The 18438-nt window shown below is 38.2% G+C and overlaps 1 protein-coding gene across 1 annotated transcript; it reads right to left on the bottom strand.

Moving 5' to 3' along the window:
- Window positions 1-11046: 11046 nt before the first annotated feature.
- On the bottom strand, window positions 11047-13278 carry LOC135943863 (uncharacterized). Its single transcript, XM_065490529.1, has 6 exons — window positions 12934-13278; window positions 11721-11804; window positions 11634-11667; window positions 11520-11584; window positions 11355-11466; window positions 11047-11297 (listed from the first exon to the last, which is right to left on the bottom strand). Exons 1-6 carry the CDS (start codon window positions 13276-13278, stop codon window positions 11047-11049), a joined length of 891 nt encoding a protein of 296 aa, XP_065346601.1.
- Between the last annotated feature and the right edge of the window lie 5160 nt (window positions 13279-18438).

Here is an 18438-nt window from a genome sequence, read left to right as displayed (position 1 = left end):
TAATTGAAATTCGCAGTCCAGTTGGCTGAAACATAAAAAGTAACACTATGATGTTTTGTGAAACATATCCAAAAACCTTTATTTGCCCTGGTCAGGGCAGTGAGGCCCAATTGCTCAGATTTGTTGTCAATGTTGAGCGCCTCCATTCCCAAAGCGCAACACTGGCGGTAACTGTCCAACCACGTCATCTATCAGGCCAAAAATTAGACTTTGGAGCCATGCTAGTCTCGGATACAAACTGGCTTGTTCCCCAAGAGATACGTGTAGGCTCCGATGTCAACCCAAAAACCGTATGATTTTATATCTACATTTTACGGTTACACTTTTAAAAATACTTTAAATTTCCTTTTATACTTTTTAACAGTCCTGAGGAGTCAAACAAGGAGTCCTGAAATGGGATAGATTTAATTTAATGATTTGAATAAGTTATTTAAGTCAAACGTCTCGGATGCAGATCTTTGGGCAGTCGACGGAATACTGGCAGATAAAGGGCAGGGCGTCGTCGCACTTTCTGTGCACCAGACCCTGTTTCGTGGATACTGTGGATAAGGAAACGGCCAAACAACGCTCCGTGGCAGAAGGGATCGTGTTTTTGGGCGGCAACCACATTTTTTCTGATTCGATTAGTTCTTTCGACATATCGAAGCCCGTCGAGCACCAAGCGTACTTTTTTGCCAAATGGCATTGATCGTCTTCGTTCGAGCCGCTCGTCCAGAAAGTGTTGGCTTTAATTAAGAAAAATAAAATATGGATCTCACAGCACGTGTGATCTAATAAAACCTCCAAAATTGTTCATGCATTCCAATCCCTCGAGAGAGGTCACGGTCAAAAGGGTCATGTTCAGCGCCTTGCATCGCATTGCTGCTTCGTTTCGCGTTGCCTACGCTTGTATGTTTTATCCTTGTTCCGAATTATAATTAAAAAATCTTACTGTTGAGGTAGAAACAAAATACTCCATGTCACAATTCGATTTCTTCTTCGTTCCTTTTGCTGAGTTTATTTTAAAATTATATATCCTTTAAAATTTCACAAAACACCTACTTTGCTGTGTTCCTGAGGTTGGATTATTCTAAAATGAGAAAAATATATTTTAGATCGGGATTTTTTGTTGGAGATTCAAGTTTGGAAAGGTAGCCGATTCAATCGGGTTGAAAATTAGACATAAAACATGCCTAAAATACGCGGAATCACAAAAACAGTAACATTCTGGTCTGATACTATAAAAATTAACACCATTTGACGCAACCAGAGATGTGCTCTGATTGGCTCTCTGACGTAGCACCAATGGCTGCGACGCAGCAGATAGCCTTGTCACTTTTAATTGCTCTAACTATCCCCGTGTCGCTATGCAATCTCTTTACTAGAAATTTAGACCAAAATTCGATTTGTATTTTTTTTACTTTCGGCATATGTCAAAAGTTATTCGGCAAAACCAAACCTAATTCGATCCTCGGGAGTCGATTGATGAGGCACAAGACATGAATAAAAATTACCGCAAGAAAACTGTTGTAATCTGCGCAAGATAAACTGCAAGGAATAGGCTGTAATTTTCATCTAGTTAAATTTCCATAAGGTTTTAATAAAAATTCATTAACGGACTGTGGTGGTAGTTGTAGTTGTAGTTGTTGTTGTTGTTGTTGTGGTCGTCGTCGACGTCGTCGTTCTTAGCATAGTTGTTGTAATGCTGGTCGTAGTTGTTGTCGCCGTGGGCTTACTTGTTGTAGGTGTTGATGATATTGTTGTAGGTGTTACAACTTTTGATGAAATCTTATCGATTGCAGTTGTCGTGTCTTGGACAACCTGCGTGGATGGATCAGAGGCCGCATCGGTCGAAGGATTCGGCAATTTGGTTCCATCTGGCACCGCTTTGGTCGTGACGTCAGTTTTAAGGTCAGTTGTGGCCTCATTTGGAGCGTCAGTTGGAACAACTGTCACATCAAGCGAGCTAGGACTGGAATCGTGACCTGATTTTTGGACCGCTATGGGCATGAATTTTTATTCGAATTTTTATTTTACTCGGCATAGTGATGGCATCCGTTGGTGCTGCCGATGATGACTCACCATCAGAGCTTCCTGTCATCATGGCTGCCGTCGTTGCCGTTGGCAACGTTGACGTTGCTGTTAGAATGCTAGTGGTCTGTTTTAAAACACATTTTTACTCTGATTTCAAAATTTCCATTAATGTATATATACCGAGCTGGTTGGAGTTGTCTTTTTCACCGTTGCATTCGCAGTTGCCAGACATTTTTTAAATCCGCAACAAGTGATGATATACTTTCTCCGAAGTTTGTTTTGTAGAAGAGATTTTGGGATTTTAATTGGACCTGCGATTGAAATTAAAATCGCTTTTCTTTAAAAATAAAAAACCCTACCATAACCCTGTTTGTTATATGTGATTTTGATGGTTTTAATTTTGTTTCTCTGAAAGTCATTTTAATCAATTTATGTGGAAATTCTTTGGGCTGTGAAATTAGAACATTTTTCTGGTTATTGCATCCCCCCCCCCCAATTGCAAGCTCAGAAGAAACAGTCGATTTAAATTTCACAGCCAGAAAAATCGTTATCTCTACTTACATGTTTTTGTGCATGCCCAATTGTCTGAAGAACAACAATCACGAGCAATGTCCATAAACCGAAATTCATGTTGCTTTTCACAGTGATGGCTTTTTCCGAACTAAATTTCAGAGAGTTTTGGCTCTGCAGAGTGGAGTCAGGCACAGTGACGTCCTTTCCTGTTTCCTCTTGAATATTCATAATTTTATCATATTCGCTCTATATAACTCTTCATATTTGAAAACGTGTTGGTTGATTTTTCAGCATTCAGCGCAGTATCATTAAAGTTTTCTGCACTTATGCCTTTAAATAAGCTGTTTTAAAGTGTCTATATATACGTTACGTCTCATCCTTTCGACAAATGAAAAATGCATGCATTTCTTTATGAATATTTAACATATTTTAACTATTTGAAAATAACACACGCAAACATTGTCATTTAATTATTTTACAACCTGCGAATTAGAATTACAATTTGGGCATGCTTTTCTTTTTAGTAATTATTACAGAAAATTCTATTCTCTCTGCTGCGCTGACATCCGTTGCCGAAGAACCATCCTCGTCAGCTGCGCAGTGCTTTCCATGGCCGTTGGTTACACCGGAAAAAACAAAGGCCCCGCTGGCGTATATTATTATTCTCGGAAAATTTATTAGCTGCTGTTCGACGTTGGCATGACAGTGTTCGCATTTTATGGTCAGAGAGAGAGCTTTCAATATGTTTCAAAGATGAATCGATTAATATGCGGCATATATTTACGCTTTGCACATACGTTTATCCCCACACTTTAGCAAGTCAAAACTAATTGAATCTTCACGACCTGTTTTATTCGTAAAAATTTATAGTATTTTTAACTCCAAAATTTTCTGCCTGTTTACTGGCGAATAAAATAAATCGTCAGCACGCCGAAAGAGCAGGCTGTTTACGAATTAGAGCGTTTGTTGAGGCGGCGGCGGCCGCGCTGATAGTGAGAAAGAGCGATGACCTTGTTCCGCGAGATATTTTTATAAAGGCAATCATCCTCAGAGAGTGTGTGTTGGTAGGTGAAGGTCAAGCAAACGATTAAAAAATCTGTTATTTAATATTTACATCCACTGAAAAATATGTTATATATAGGAAAGAAAAACTCTCAAGTTTCCCATAAACTGTGTTTTAATTTGAAAAAACCAATATAAAAGTCGAATACCAGTATGAAAATCAAGAATTATATCAAATACAGCCAGGAGAATCGCAATGGATCATCAAGGTTGTGCTATTTGTTGTTTGCGCTTGACTTGTATTCGCCTTTGAGAAGAAAAAAGCGGCTGCTTGCGTCGTGCGAGAGCAGCCAAAGGTTATCAGCGCCGTCCAGCGCAAAGTTAATCGAGTCCACGTCCGTCTCGAACTGAAACATCGACTCGTATTTTATATTTAAACCATTTTTTAAAGATTTTACCTTGTGCAGCAACTCCTCCTTGAACGGGCCTTTCGTGTCCCAAGCGGTAACCCTTTTCTCCTTCTCCTGGACAAAGTACAAAACTCCCTTGCTGTCCATGAGCATCCCTTTCGAGTCGGAAGATAAAGCGCCAATTAGCGTGAGAGTGGTTGGCGCCGTGGAATCGTCACCGAGAAAAATTTCCCGGCAATGGAAGCTGCACGCGTATAACCAGTCTGATTTTTCTGCGGCGAAAAGCGCAGCCAAGCGAGGTCTTTGACCCATTGAGCTACGCAACCGACTTAAGACGCGTGTCCGGCGGAAAGAAAAAAACAACGAGATTGGCAGGCGCAAAAGAGATAAAATATAATTCTATCAGACTCTTTTTGGGACGAGGGTTGGGTTTTTTCTCTCGCTATAGTCACGCAGCTAATCGATAAACAGGATGAATGAATTTTCCTTGCGTGTGTGATTGACGCGCTAAAACTAAAAAAATAACGGGGATTGAATTTCACAGCAGCCAAAGAGGGTGCAGAAGCCAGACACTGATTGTCGCTCTTGGGCCAGCGGCTAATGCACGAAATATTTATGGTACCACCTGTACTTTCCCCTGCATTCTACTCCTCAGCCGCTAACTAACTAACCAACTTAACTTTGTTACGCTTTCCTTGTCCTTGTACCTGAAATGGTGAAGCTGCTCTTTTGGGACGTGAAGCACATATTATGCCAGCTGCTAAGCAACTCTTTTTCTGATGGAAACTTCCAACTATCGTCACCTTAGAGATACATTGAAAAAAGCAGGGAATTTTATAGAGTAAAATGATAAATTTGTTTACTTGCATCGTGCGATCAAAGTTGTTGTTAATTTTTCTAAATAAAATGGATATTGGTATATATAAATTTTTAATCAATTAATTACCGAGAATATATCTCTGCCGAGCTAGAATTTCCGGTCGCCAAGGATGATTTATTGATGTTTTTTTAATTATTTTAGTGCCCATCGGCTGGAGCAATATCGGCAGGTCACTTTTAAAAGCTGCTTGTTGCCCAAAAAAGCAAGCTTTTCCCCCAAATTTGTTTGCTTTTGCTAATTCTTGCTCAAAAGCAAGAATTTTCAATTTTTCTCGCTCTAGCCCTAGCCGCTTTTGCCTAATTGTAAAGGTTGCGCGTGCATTGCTTGTTTTTCTACCCAATTTTTTTGCTATTCTTTGCTTTAACCCATTTAATTAATTTATAAGAAGCGAGATATATATGAATATATTCATTAATTTTACGGTCGGATCGCGGTAGAAGTTTTAAAATTTTCTGAAGATAATACAAACTAATAGGTAAATATGTTGTGCATTAATTGCTGCGACAATTTTTAAAATTTTCATCCTTTGCCGTAAAAATATTATCGTGCGCCTAATTTTCTCGCAGGAAATTCACGAGTTGGAGAATCAAAAGGTGTCATTTTTACGTATATATCGGCTGAAAATTAATATTACTTTGTGAATTTAAATAGTCCCTATTGCATTTAGCTTAATTCGCGATCCTTTCGATGGTTTAGTTTATTCAGCGATAAATTTCCTTGCCTTTGTAATATTTGTAAGATTCTTCGAAGGTTAGGGTTGTCATTGTCAGAGCTTGTTTTGGTGTTGAATCGCGGGACCTATACTGTTCGACCCTTTATCCTTCTCCACGCTTGCATGCAAAGCGGCAGCTGCTTCTTTAGCACGAGAAGGGCATTATGCGAATTACACCAGCCAACCCTTTTTCTGGAAACTTCAACTCTTGCAACAAAACTGCCACCTTAAAAGATCGATTGAAAATAGAATAAAATAAATTTGGGATCAAGATTGCACGATAGGTTGATTTTCACCCTCGAACCCTGCTTTTGCGTACCCTTCAGGTCAAAGAAGACCGAGAGAACAAGCAAGAAATCGAACCCTGACAGTGTTAAAAAGGGTTTAAATGCAGTGCAGTGGTAAAAACGGGGGTTTTCAACTTTTGCCAGTTTGCTGCAGGCCTTGGTTAAAAATTTTTTAATTTTTTTAATGTACTAATCCCCTTTAAACTGTGATAAAAGCTCTGTAATTGATGTGAAAAGTGAGAACGCCTGGAAATTTAAATTTATATATTAATGTCTGCATGCCACTTTCGAGACAAATAAATATTTCATTTGTTTCAATCTTCGGATCCACGTGGATTGTGCTTGGCGTGATTTGTTTTCCCGCGCTTCGTTCAACTTGCTTGGGCTACACCTGCGAGAGACCTGCGAGAGGAGAGAATCAAAGATTGACCAATAAGAGAGCGCGTCGGCCACGCTACAAAGAGGGGGAAGCTAGAGAAGGGAGAAGGATTCGTTTCAGTATTCGGATCGCTGTCGAACGGGGTGGTTGTGTCTAACAGAGCGCGCCAGCCTTGCCCGAGAAATCGTGGCTTCGATAAAAAAAGGCGAAAAAAAGGCGAGAATTAAATCTTCGACTTTATATATTTTTCTTTAATCCATGATGAATATCTGGTTCGCGCTGAAATGTTATTGCTCAGAAGACTAAAGACATGAAACGGACTGTGATAATCATTGAAACTAATTCTAGTAGTTTTTACGAGTTAATTTTCTTATTATGTTGACGCTCAATGCACGAATAGCACAAATTTTTAACGCGGTTTTTTGATGCAGTTTTTACCTCTTTTCCCCAAACTCAACGTTTTTATTAACGTTTCTTTTTTGTTGATTTTTTTCTTTGTTGTTAGTTATTCATTAATTTATATACATATAATTTCAATAGACGTATTTTAAAAATTTTCTCAATTCGAAATTACCGAGAGCATTTTACTTCTTTGTTACCATGTTATTATTTATTTGTTAAGTTATATTTATGTACTGTTTTGACGAGACTTTTTAAACTAGATTGTAAGGAAAATGCATTAATATATTGAGCAAATAAAGCCACGACGAGCAACAAATCTAAGACAACCATTATTTTTTCACTAATTTTTTTCTTTCAAACTGTGCAGTGTTAATAATCTTATTTTCTACTCTCTTGTTGCATATTCAGGACGCGGAACCGTGGACTTTCCGATTGAAAATTCTTTGTTGATCACCAGCAGCCTGACCAGCAGAGAATTCAGCGTGCGTTTATTGCTTTTCATTGACTGAGAGTCTGATTGGGTTACGAGAGTTTTTGATCTTCTACAACCCATTCAGTCTCATTTGATGCGCTTTGCAAATATTTCAACACAGAAACAACATCGACAAATACATACTCGAAGGAAAATCTCCAGCTGGAAGTGTTTTTTATGTCATTTTGTGCTTTTTGTGTCAAACTCTTGTGTATGTTTACGTTCTGATTCAAATTACCACAGAAATTGACTTGTTGCTCTGATTTATGTAATTGAAAAGAAAATCTTCTTTCCAGATACATGCGAGGTCCTTTCATTTCCAGTATACTCTTTCAATAATTTCAAAATGCTTGGGAAAATAGATTTTGGACCTGGCACTGCGCATTTTCCGCTATCTCCAGCCTCAACAGATTGGACCATTCTTCGACTAAAATCACTTCAAAATAGTCATCGCCAAATGTTTTTGAAAATCGATATTTATCGATATGTACCATCTGAAAAATATCGATGGTAAAATATTAACGTCCTATATAACCAATGTAAAGCTACAAAATTTATCGATATTAAGAATCGATTTTTACTTTGAGCATGACTACTTCAAAATATCCTCGTCACTTTCTAGAAATTAATCAAGTGTTCTCTGGATTTTCTAAAATTATTCTATTTAAAACGATTTTAAGGGTAAATCTGATCGTTTATTATCAAAATAATTAAAGACGCAAAAATATATTTATTATCCTTCAATCACCCCCTTTTAAGTTAGCAAAAACACTGATAAATATATGCGCCAGAGAGCAGATAATGATGGGATGAAGGCTTTGCCACTTTGCTCCGTTTTCGAGGGGATGAGAGACGGGAAAAATACAGCACCCTCTTTTTAAAAGGCGGATGCGAGTGGTCCAGATGTCTTTCAATTCAGTAGCAGAGGTTGATTGGAGAAAAATTCTCTATTGGCTCTTTTAGAATTTTCTCTTTATTGAAAGATGACAAGAATTTCCGAATCTTTTGTTTCTAATACAAAACCTTCCAAATAATTAATATAAAAAACAGGCACATAACTTTTTTATTGTTTCCTAATTCTGTGCCCTGATATCTCAGCCAGTGTTTTCATTCGAATCTCTGTATTTACAATCAGTATCCTCTACTAATGTGATATCAGTGAATAAAAGATTATAGATAAACGCAAAACAGGAATTCAGTAACACTCTCTGATAAATTTACTCAGCAATCTGAGCAGATTTGTATGAAAATTGTTTATCGTACTAAATTGCACCCATTTTTAAAAATAAAAAACCACGCGGACAAGGATAAAAAAGCGGAACATGCAGTAATTTCAATAAAATCAATTAGATTTGACTTGATAGCGATATTTTGCGAAAAACTTTATGGAATTAAGCTATCACAAATCATTTAGAAAAAGTCAATACATACAAATTGGGCCTCCACCATGAAATTAATTACATGTAGTCTTCATATTTCTACCATGTGAAAAAACCAAGCACATTGCGCATTCACAAAAAATAAACTCAGTAGTGGTCGCCCCCAGAAAGAAAAACGATAATTTAAGAACAACGTGCTCATCCTGATTGTTTTTCGGAATCTATAATTTTTGCTAAGGTTTCTCGCAAACATAACGCTGTATACCTGAAACCACTTTAGAAGGGGCAGGGTACACTTTTCCAATGACATTGACTTTCAATCCGGCCTTGGTATCCATTATTTCCAGCAATTCACTAAATAGTGTAGCCTGACTTGGTGTCATTCTGATGTACGACGGATTGCATTGGTATCTCCTCTTCGGATCGAACATGTTATCCGGCAAAACGGTGCGGCTGCGACACCAAATCTCGTGCGTCTGGTTGATGAACTCTGTGTCGCCAACCATTGTAGTAAAATCGTTACCTGCAAAAAAATACGTTAGTTTAATTCCTTATATCAGCATGTACTGTTTTTCAGATCAAAGGTAGTGGAAATTTTTAATGTTAAACTGTATAACGTTAATCTTCCCAGACGGTTACGTTTAAAAAATATTGAGTCAATTGTACGCAGAGGCCATTATTATTATCATACCTATGACTGATGCAATAAATTTAGAATCATTCCAATTCTGAGGTTCAATAAGGTGCATTCCAAGTTCGCAGCAATGAGTGTAGGCATCATACGCATACTAAAATATTGCAAGAGAATAAATTTCATTTGTCTAACATGGCGAATATATACTGGAGATGTCCCTGAATTAGACACATAAAATGTCCTGTTTCCAGATGTCAGAATGGCTCCGTATTTGTCTATATTTAATGTTGATTTGTAGAACATAATTTTTCAAAAGGTTAAAGATTCACTAACCCTTTTTCCCAGCAGGATTATTATAAATCAAGTCAATTGCTGTTTGCTACAATTCACATCTTTAAAAATCTATCCTAACAACCAACAACAAAATTTACGTTTTTTACGCAAGGAAGAACGTTCGAAAGCCAACAAATTCGGCGCAACGGAACACACGGAGTTGGTGGGAGCAGCTATCGGAAAAAATTAGAAATCTTAAATAATATGATTTTTAAATCAGACCATTGTTCCGTTATCGAAGTTGTTGGTGATGATTTTTGAGACCAAACCAGGCGCTTTTTGCTGGCCGCACTTGTAAGTTTCGTGGGCAATCACACATTCGTCGTCAGATTCTATTTTAAAAATGATTTTTTGCGGAAAGTAAGTAAAAAGAACACAGACTGATGCCGCTGCATTGATCGTAAGCAACAAATCCGGTCTCCAATTTCACGGGATCCTCTTGGGACACGAGTTCAATTTGTCGCAGCGATGCTATGGCATCCAATCCCCCAATGCCAAGCTTCAGATTAATAAATTAATAATGAGAGTTGATTCAGCTTTAATCTTTCAATAAATATGTTTAAATACCATTCCGATTTCCACTCCGACGCATTTCAAGAAGCACTAAAAATACGAATTTTAATTTATAAATCTTAACTGATCAGAAATTCCAGACCAACCTTCAAATTAAGCGATATAGTTGCCGTGAGAATTGCACTCACGTTCAATAGTAGATCGATTTGTTCTGCAAGAAATTAACTTTTCTTTTAGTCATTCTCAACGGAATTATTTTGGGCCTTACCAACGGTGATGTCCCAGGTTTCCGCACATTCGGTCTGCATGGCCCTTCGAAAGGTTGCCCTCTTTCGCACTTCACAAAGAAAATTCTTCTTTTGGGCGCAGTCATCGGTGGCCAGCAACACAGATTCATTCCTCGCTTCGAGATAAACGCAGTCCAGGTTGGGTTTAGGGTGTCCCTCCTTCCAAGTGAGCTCAGGGTGGACGAAGTCCCGGCCCAGGGTGCACCAGCGGAAGTTTGTGTCACACCCCAGATCAGTTCCAGAGAGCCAGAAGTCACCATAAGTCACCGGAGCATATTCTTGAGTTGTTTTGTATATTAAACTTTATATCGTCACTCTTTGAGATTTTGTTCGTACTTGAGACTATTCTGGAAAAGCAACTCGTCTTCCCAACCGATTCCATTGAGGCCAGAGTCAGACCAATTTCACAGCAACTGTTACGGGCGGCTGTCCAGTTTGACTAATCACCACCATTTTTTAAACTATGATTTAAAACAGTTTGATATCTCTCACCATTTTTAAGTTGTAAGTGAGAAAGTTTCGGCCACATCCATCGTACCAGTTCCCATAAGAGAAATAGTCTGGATAACGGTACTCAATTACAAGATCTATTTTTTAACCAAAGTTACTGATTATACCCCGCAAAACTTTCTCCGTGGTAGCAGTGTTGGTGTCAAAGAGGAAATCCTAGATTTTAGTTTAATCCTACATATATATAAATTCATCTTTAATATAGATCTTACATTTCTTTTGCAAATCTCCATTGGGCAGGACACAACGCAAGGTTTTGGGGTGGTTTTCAATGCACTCTAAAATTTAAAATAAAAATTGGTTCCTCTTTTAAATTCAAGCTATACCTTGCAAGCGAATATATATTTGTTTGCACAATTGCGGTCCGTCAAGATGGTGCCCGTTCTATTCAAAGTAAAGCGGAAATGCACGCAGCTCTCGTTTCCTCCTTTATTGTCGGGCTGATAGGATTCCCAAACAAGACCCTTTGCGAAAACTTTAGGTCCATTGGGATCGCACCACGACCACTGCTTCACAGGCGCCCCTTTCCACGTGCCACTGGTCCAGTAATTGAAATTCGCAGTCCAGTTGGCTGAAATTTAAATAATGTTCCATATAGTTCATTTTTTAATTAAACGTGACCAATAACCTTTATTTGTGCTGGCCAGGGCAGTAAGGCCCAATTGCTCAGCTGCGTTGTCGATGTTGAGCGTCTCCATTCCCAAAGCGCAACACTGGCGGTAGCTGTCCAACCACGCCATCTGTCAAGCCAAAAAAATTAGGCTTTGATGTTATTCAAAACTCGGATACAAACTGGCTTGTTTCCCAAGAGATAGGTGTAGGTGCCGATGTCAAACCAAATTCCGTAGGATTTTTTCTCTTCATTTTAAGATTTAGCATTTTATCATTCTCTCAGTTTTCTATATACCTTTCAAATTTCCTGAGGAGTCGAATAAGGAGTCCTGAAATGTGTTAGACTTAGTTGATTGATATGAATATGTTATGTGATCCAAACGTCTTTGATGCAGAGCTTTGGGCAGTCGACGGAATACTGGCAGATGAAGGGCAGGGCGTCGTCGCACTTTCTGTGCACCAGGCCCTGTTTCGAGGAATTAGTGGATAGAGAAACAGCCAAACAACGTTCCGTGGCAGAAGGGATGGTTTTGTTGGTCGGCAACCAGATTTTTCCCGATTCGATTAGTTTTGTCGACATATTGAAGCCCGTCGAGCACCAAGCGTATTCTTTTGCTAAATGGCATTGATCATCTTCGTTCGAGCCGCTTGTCCAGAAAGTGTTGGCTTAATTAAGATAATTAAATTGGATCACAACACGGGAGAATTAAAACCTTCAAAATTGTTCATGCATTCCATTCCCTCGAGAGAGGTCACGGTCAAAAGGATCATGTTTAGCACCTTGCATCGCATTGCTGCTTCGTTTCTCGACACCTGTTTTTACATTAAAATTTTGTTTGGAGTACGAAGAAACCTTACTCTAAGGCTAGAAACAAAGTACTCCATGCCACAATGTGACGTCTTCTTCGTTCCATTGCCTTCGTTTTATTTAAAATTAGAATTATTTTTTCTGAATACATAATCGAATATTTTTAAACATAAGTGAACATTGGACGGTTTATTAAGTGATTTCATTTACAGATTTCAAAAACATGTACGTATATATTATATAAATTAGATGATTGATTATAATTATGTACGAAAATCACCTACTCTTTAGTGTTCCTGAGGGTGGATTATTCTAAAATAAAGTAAGATATTATATTAGTTTTGATTTTTGATGCTGAAAGGCTCAAATTTGGTTAGGTAGCCGAATTAATCCGACATATAACGTGCTTAAGATACGTTCCTTTTTGGTCTAAAACTAGCAAAATTAACTCTAGTGACGCAATCAGAGTTGTGTGGCAAGCGCCACAGCAGATAGCCTTTGTCACTTATTATTATTTGCTCAGTCTATCGCTGTCTCGGTTTACGACTTTTTGCTAGGTTTAGACTTAAAATCTCCCTGTAGTTATAGTTTTTCCATTTCGGAATGTCTAGTGATTCGGCCACCTAACCTAATTCGATCCTCGGGAGTCGATTGATGGCACAACACATGAATAAAACATACCGCAAGAAAACTGTTGTAATCTGCACAAGACAAACTGCACGGAAAAGGCTGTGATTTTCTTCTAGTTAAGTTTCTACACGATTTTAATTAAAATTCATAAACATACTGTGGTTGTGGTTGTTGTTGTTGTTGTCGTCGTCGTTGAGGGTGTGGTTGTTGTAGTCCTAGGCGTGGTTTTTGTCGTCGTGGGCGTTGCTGTTGAAGATGCTGAAGTAGCTTCAGCTTTTGAAGAAATCGCATCGATTGCAGTTGTCGTGTCTTGGACAACCTGCGTGGATAGAGAGTTCCCATCGGTCAGAGGAGTCGGCGATTCGGTGCCATCTTGCACCGTTTCGGTCGCTTTGGTCGTGACGTCAGTTTTAAGGTCAGTTATGACCTCAGTTGGAACAACTGTCACATCAAGGGGGCTAGGACTGGAATCGTGACCTGAATTTCCTTGTCCGCTGAGCATTGATTTTCATTTTCAATATTTTCATTTTACTCGGAATAGTGATGGCATCCGTTGGAGCTGCTGTTGATGATTCACCAGCAGAGCTTCCTGTCATCATGGCTGCCGTCGTGGCCGTTGCCAACGTTGACGTTGTTGTTAGCTTGCTAGTGGTCTTTTATAAAACGCAATTAATGGTAATAATGATTTCAAGTTTTCTTTAAAGCGCAATTACCGGGCTAGTCTTTTTTGGAGTAGTCTTTTTCACCGTTACATTTGTGGGTGGCAGACACTTTTGAAATCCGCAACACATAATTATATGTTTTCTTCGCAAATTGTTTTGCACACGAATTTTGGGGATATTGAGCGGACCTGATTGAAATTTAAATTACCTGATTTATTTTCAAACTAAAACCTACCAGAATTCTGATTGTTAATTGTGATTTTGATGGATTTAATTTTGTTTCCCTGTAAATTATTTAATTAAAAATTGATCCCGATAATTTATAAAGGATGTACTTACTTGATTTTGTGCATGCCCAATTGTCTGAAGAATAACAATCAGAAGTAACGTCCACAAACAGAAATTCATTATGCTGCTATATTCGCATTGATGGCTTTTCCGAACTGAAATCAATAAAATATTTTTGCTCGGCAGTGTGTGCGACCATGCCTTTCGAAATCAGTTCCAGTGACGTCCTATCCTGTTTCCTTTTTAAAATTAATAATTTTATCATTTCTGCTCTATAATTTTTCATATTTGAAAATTCGACGGTTGATAGTTTCTGTTCGACGTCGTGCTGACATGCAGGTTTCGCATTTTTGGCCAAAGAGGGCTTATTTTGTTTCCAATATTTTTATTTTGTGAGTAATTGAGTATGCAACCGGTCCGACTCATACGAAATGCAGGTTGCATATAGTTTTGCTTTTTAGACCTGGTCCGAGCGGAAACAGAGCTACGACTATTGCAGCCAAAAAATCTCATTCTTCTATCCTCAAATTGGAGCCACTGCAATGCAAAATACTCACAAATTTCCTAACAAGTAGGCGGGCTAAAAATAAATTATTACTTTTTTGATTTTTTGATAAACTGCTCTGAGATCAAATTACATGAGCCAGAAGAATTATTTTTTTAAATTTTTGAAGCTCATAATTCACTCTCATTTGATGGCTCAAGCTCAATAGAAAATAAATAATTGATATTTCTTCAAATTTTAATCTTAAATTCGCATAAATTGTTGCGAAAAGTAGCAGTCATGCTCCTTGATATTAAATACTGTCAACTGCTCGAATTTTTTTCCTTTGCTTTACCGAGCTGCTGGCCTACTTTTGCCGCGAGTGTTCGCGGTTAAACTTCCGTCGCTCTTATCGATAAATTTCCTGTTTCGATATCCCCAATTAAAATACGAACGGTGTAAATTTTTTCCAATTCGCCACAGCAATTAATTTTTTTCGACAAAGCACCGATGAAAAAGCCACAATGTTCATTAAATTAATTTTTAGAAAAAGAAAAGTCTAAGAGCTCTCTTCACATGATCCTGAGGGTTGCACTTTTCAATTTCTCTGGCTCTCCTGATTTTTACAAGGGTATTTAGGATGTGCATTGTGTGCACTGCGCGCCGGCATCCGTGCCGCCGTGTTTTACTCGCCGCGGGATGAACAGATTAGTGCTTGTATGGACCTGGCACCGCGCTTTTTCCGCTCTCCGCAGCAGCCTCAACAGACAGAGAAAATTAATAAAGCGGGTTTTTCTAATTTTCATAATTTATTCAATCTGACACGCGATATTTCTGATTTCTTCTGTGCGCGTTTCGAATATAATTGATTAAAAACATAAAAAAATAGTTATTTATTTTCTCACTCCTTCTTTTAAGTGAGCAAACACGCCGTGAAATAGGCGCAAGAGAGCAGATAATGAAGGTCAAAGAAAGACCTTTGACACTTTTGCTCCGTTATCGAGTGGAGAGACGGGAAAAATACAAACACACTCTTTTAAGAAGCGGATGCGAGCGGTCGAGATGTAATAGAGGTTTATTGGAGCAAAAAATCTCTTCCAACTGTTTATTTTATTGCTAGAATAAAATTTGAATCTTTTATTATGAATACAATTGAACCAAATCCAAAATAGGCAAAATCCGGCATTGTACAGGAGAAAAATACAATAAATGACGTTCCTTTTTATTGTTTTCGAATTCAGTGCCAGCCATTTTTAAATTAATGTCGTTTCTGGGCGCCCTGATGGCTCCAAAAGAGTCACAATTGCACATATTCTTGGCCGTTTCAGCGGTGTACCGACTTATCAGGGACTTTTAAGTAGCTACAAAGCGGAAATTAATAAAAATTTAAATTAAAAATTTTAAATTTAAACAGCAATTTAAATCATTATTCAAATCAAAAGTTGTTTTAACGCTCATTTTTGCTCCATTTATCGAATATTCGAGCATTCAAAAATATTTTCTACTTAGTCATGATTTTTTGCTGTCAATCGTCTAACGTTTGAATGAGAGATTATGTCTGTTTCTTTATTCATGAACATTAAAATTAAATTACATGAACAATGGCAAAAAGTGTGTGGTAATTATCAGAATAATTTGTGCTAAATTTTAATTCTGTTTTCCTGTAAAAACAAATCAAAAAGACACTCGGATTCCGAACCATTCGTTTTAATTTCTGCTTGACTGACAATGAAAATTTACTAATTCACTCGAATTTATGGTATTCACCGTGAACCGCAACAGCTAGAGCATGCCTTTGTCAATTTCCCATCCGCCGAGATCCACCTCCTATGAAGCGGAGGCTATTATTTTTTTTGTGTTACGCTCATCTGTTCTTCCTGCGGCGAGTAAATCACTCTCACCGCGCGGCGGCACGGATGCCGGCCGGCCGCGTGTGTCGGCGCGAAGAGCTCATATTCTAAATTCCCTTGTAAAAATCAGGAGAGCCAGAGAAAAGCAAACAGCAACAAGCAGCGGCGCGACAGATCTCCTAGTTTTGAAAATAAAATTGCAGACGTTCTCGACTTCAAGAAGACCAACTTCCTGGCGTCGGCGCCTCAGTTTTTTTCCTCCTTCGTCAGGGGGAGGAGCTCTAAATTCGGCGCGAGGTCCGCGATTAAAAAAACTAGTTTATATAAAATGAAAAAAGGAACGAATTTGTCTGGTCAGGGTGCACCTGACGCTTGATTTTGGTGGTTCCTGCCCTGTGGAGAAGAGGAAACGCCTTCATCCCATCCATTCTTCGTGTGAAGTCATTTCATTTCTATAATAATCGAATTAATGACAATTTTGGATTATATGTATTTGTCGGTGCTGCTTCGGCGAAAAAGCATTCTAGTTTTCGACGTGATATATAGAAAAAATTTACACCGTTCGTGCATTTGAATCGGATAAATTTAGATAACATGAAATATCGAAACAGGAAATTTATCGATAAGAGCGACGGAAGTTTAACCGCAAACACATGCGACAAAAGCAGGCCAGCAGCTCTGTAAAGCAAAGCAAATAAAGAATTCGAGCAGCAAGTTGGTTTTTGCTAAAAATATTAATTTCAACACGTTTGAAGGTGCGTGCAATTGCTAATTTCCAAAATAATATGATAGAAATCGAGATAAAAATTAAATAAAGACTTGCAAGACCGCGATTCTTTTTTTGTGAGAGTTGCGATGATGCTTAAACAATCGAATAAGACTGAAATATGAGTTTCAAGCTATTTTAAAATCAATTATTTCCTTGAAAACTCATTAATCGTTAAGATTCGTATATTTTAACAAATAAAAATGGTTTTTAAGTGTTTGAAAGCGTTCAAAACGATACTACGTTTGTTAAAAACCACTGAAATTTAAGCAATGTGCACTTACAAATTTTTAAAATTTCGAAAACCGATGATTTGATTCTTAATCGACTAAAAAATATAATATTTTGGGTGATGGAAACAAAATGTAATGAAGTAGCACTATTTTCTGGTAAAAAATATGCTCTAAATGCACCGATTTAAATTCAAAACAATATTAAGGAGAAAAATTCCTTTTTTGGCGGATTGATGGGTATTTTTTATGAGAGTTTTGAATGGTTTTTTCCTTTTTTTTTTAACAACACGCGCGTCATAAACTGCAGCACGCGTGTAATCTGTTTTCCCTTTGGTCTGGCGCGACTTGCGCGGCGGTGCCTCATTGGTTTGAGATTTATTATCGCCGTCTGCGTCTCGCCTTTATCAAATTCCGCTGCCTTCCACAAGCTGCACTGCACTTTGAGCCGCTGATTGTGATACAACGATCTCTCCACTGAGGTTAGTTAGTAATAATATTTATTTTTTCGTTTATTCCGGTGGTATTTTAATACTTCAATTAACGTTAAAGGTAATTTAGAAAGAATATTAACGAAAATTTGATGATTTAAAAGTATTTTGGGATGTTTTACTTCATTTTCCAAGTCCCCGTGGGTCTTAGGGGTAGTTTTTGGGATTTTATTAAAATTAAAACGATATTAGCACTCTTGGTTTCCATTTCTAAACTAAAAATGACCTCAAATCCGAGGATCTCATGAAGGAAACATGGAAATTTATATAATTAACGAAATTAAAATTAAATTTTAAATTAAAGACCCGTTGAAATCACATTCCTAAGGGTTGAAATAGGTGGGGTAAAGAATTGGTCCGGTCAAAATTAATTTTGTGACGTGCGAGCGGAAGCGCAAAGCAACACGCACGTTGCTTTGAACCTCGCGGCCCTTATCGCGCATGAGTCATCCCGGTGACGTCACAGCCGTGCTTCATGCTTGGCGGCTGTGACGTCATGCAGAGGTTCATGCGTTGCGTGTTGGACTTTTGAATTAAATTCAATAATTAACTTGATTATTATTTTCAGTTCTGGATCTGCTGCACCATGGCCATTTTCTTGAATGCCGTCGTTTCTTGGGTGAACGAGAAAAGGCTAAACTTCCCCAAGTCTCCGACGCCTCCATGATTTTAGGTTAAACGCGATGATGTGTGTTTCAAACCACGGCGCGATGTAGGCATTCCATCCGGTCCGGCGTTTCGTCGAGTACTAAGTCGTGCGGTGAAAATAGCGACAAGAAAACCGATGCACGAGTTCGAGTTTATCGTTGTTTGTCAAGTCGAAAGTCCATAATTTGGCCTCAATCCCTTCCATCGCGGACCAACCCGGCTAGAAATTGCAGGATGTCCGAA

Source organism: Cloeon dipterum, chromosome 4 (assembly GCF_949628265.1).
Source record: "Cloeon dipterum chromosome 4, ieCloDipt1.1, whole genome shotgun sequence".
In the NCBI taxonomy this organism is placed as follows: domain Eukaryota; kingdom Metazoa; phylum Arthropoda; class Insecta; order Ephemeroptera; family Baetidae; genus Cloeon; species Cloeon dipterum.
This window is presented reverse-complemented; position numbering and strand designations above follow the sequence as displayed.

What these genes read in the sequence shown, in the direction of transcription:
- LOC135943863 (XM_065490529.1), bottom strand. Translation starts at nt 13,278, where the DNA reads ATGCTCAGCGGACAAGGAAATTCAGGTCACGATTCCAGTCCTAGCCCC. An exon ending in CAACAACAACCACAACCACA is followed by an intron (nt 11,805 to 12,933) that starts GTATGTTTATGA and finishes TCCTCGAAACAG; the next exon opens with GGCCTGGTGCACAGAAAGTG. An exon ending in CCTGGCCAGCACAAATAAAG is followed by an intron (nt 11,298 to 11,354) that starts GTTATTGGTCAC and finishes TTTAAATTTCAG; the next exon opens with CCAACTGGACTGCGAATTTC.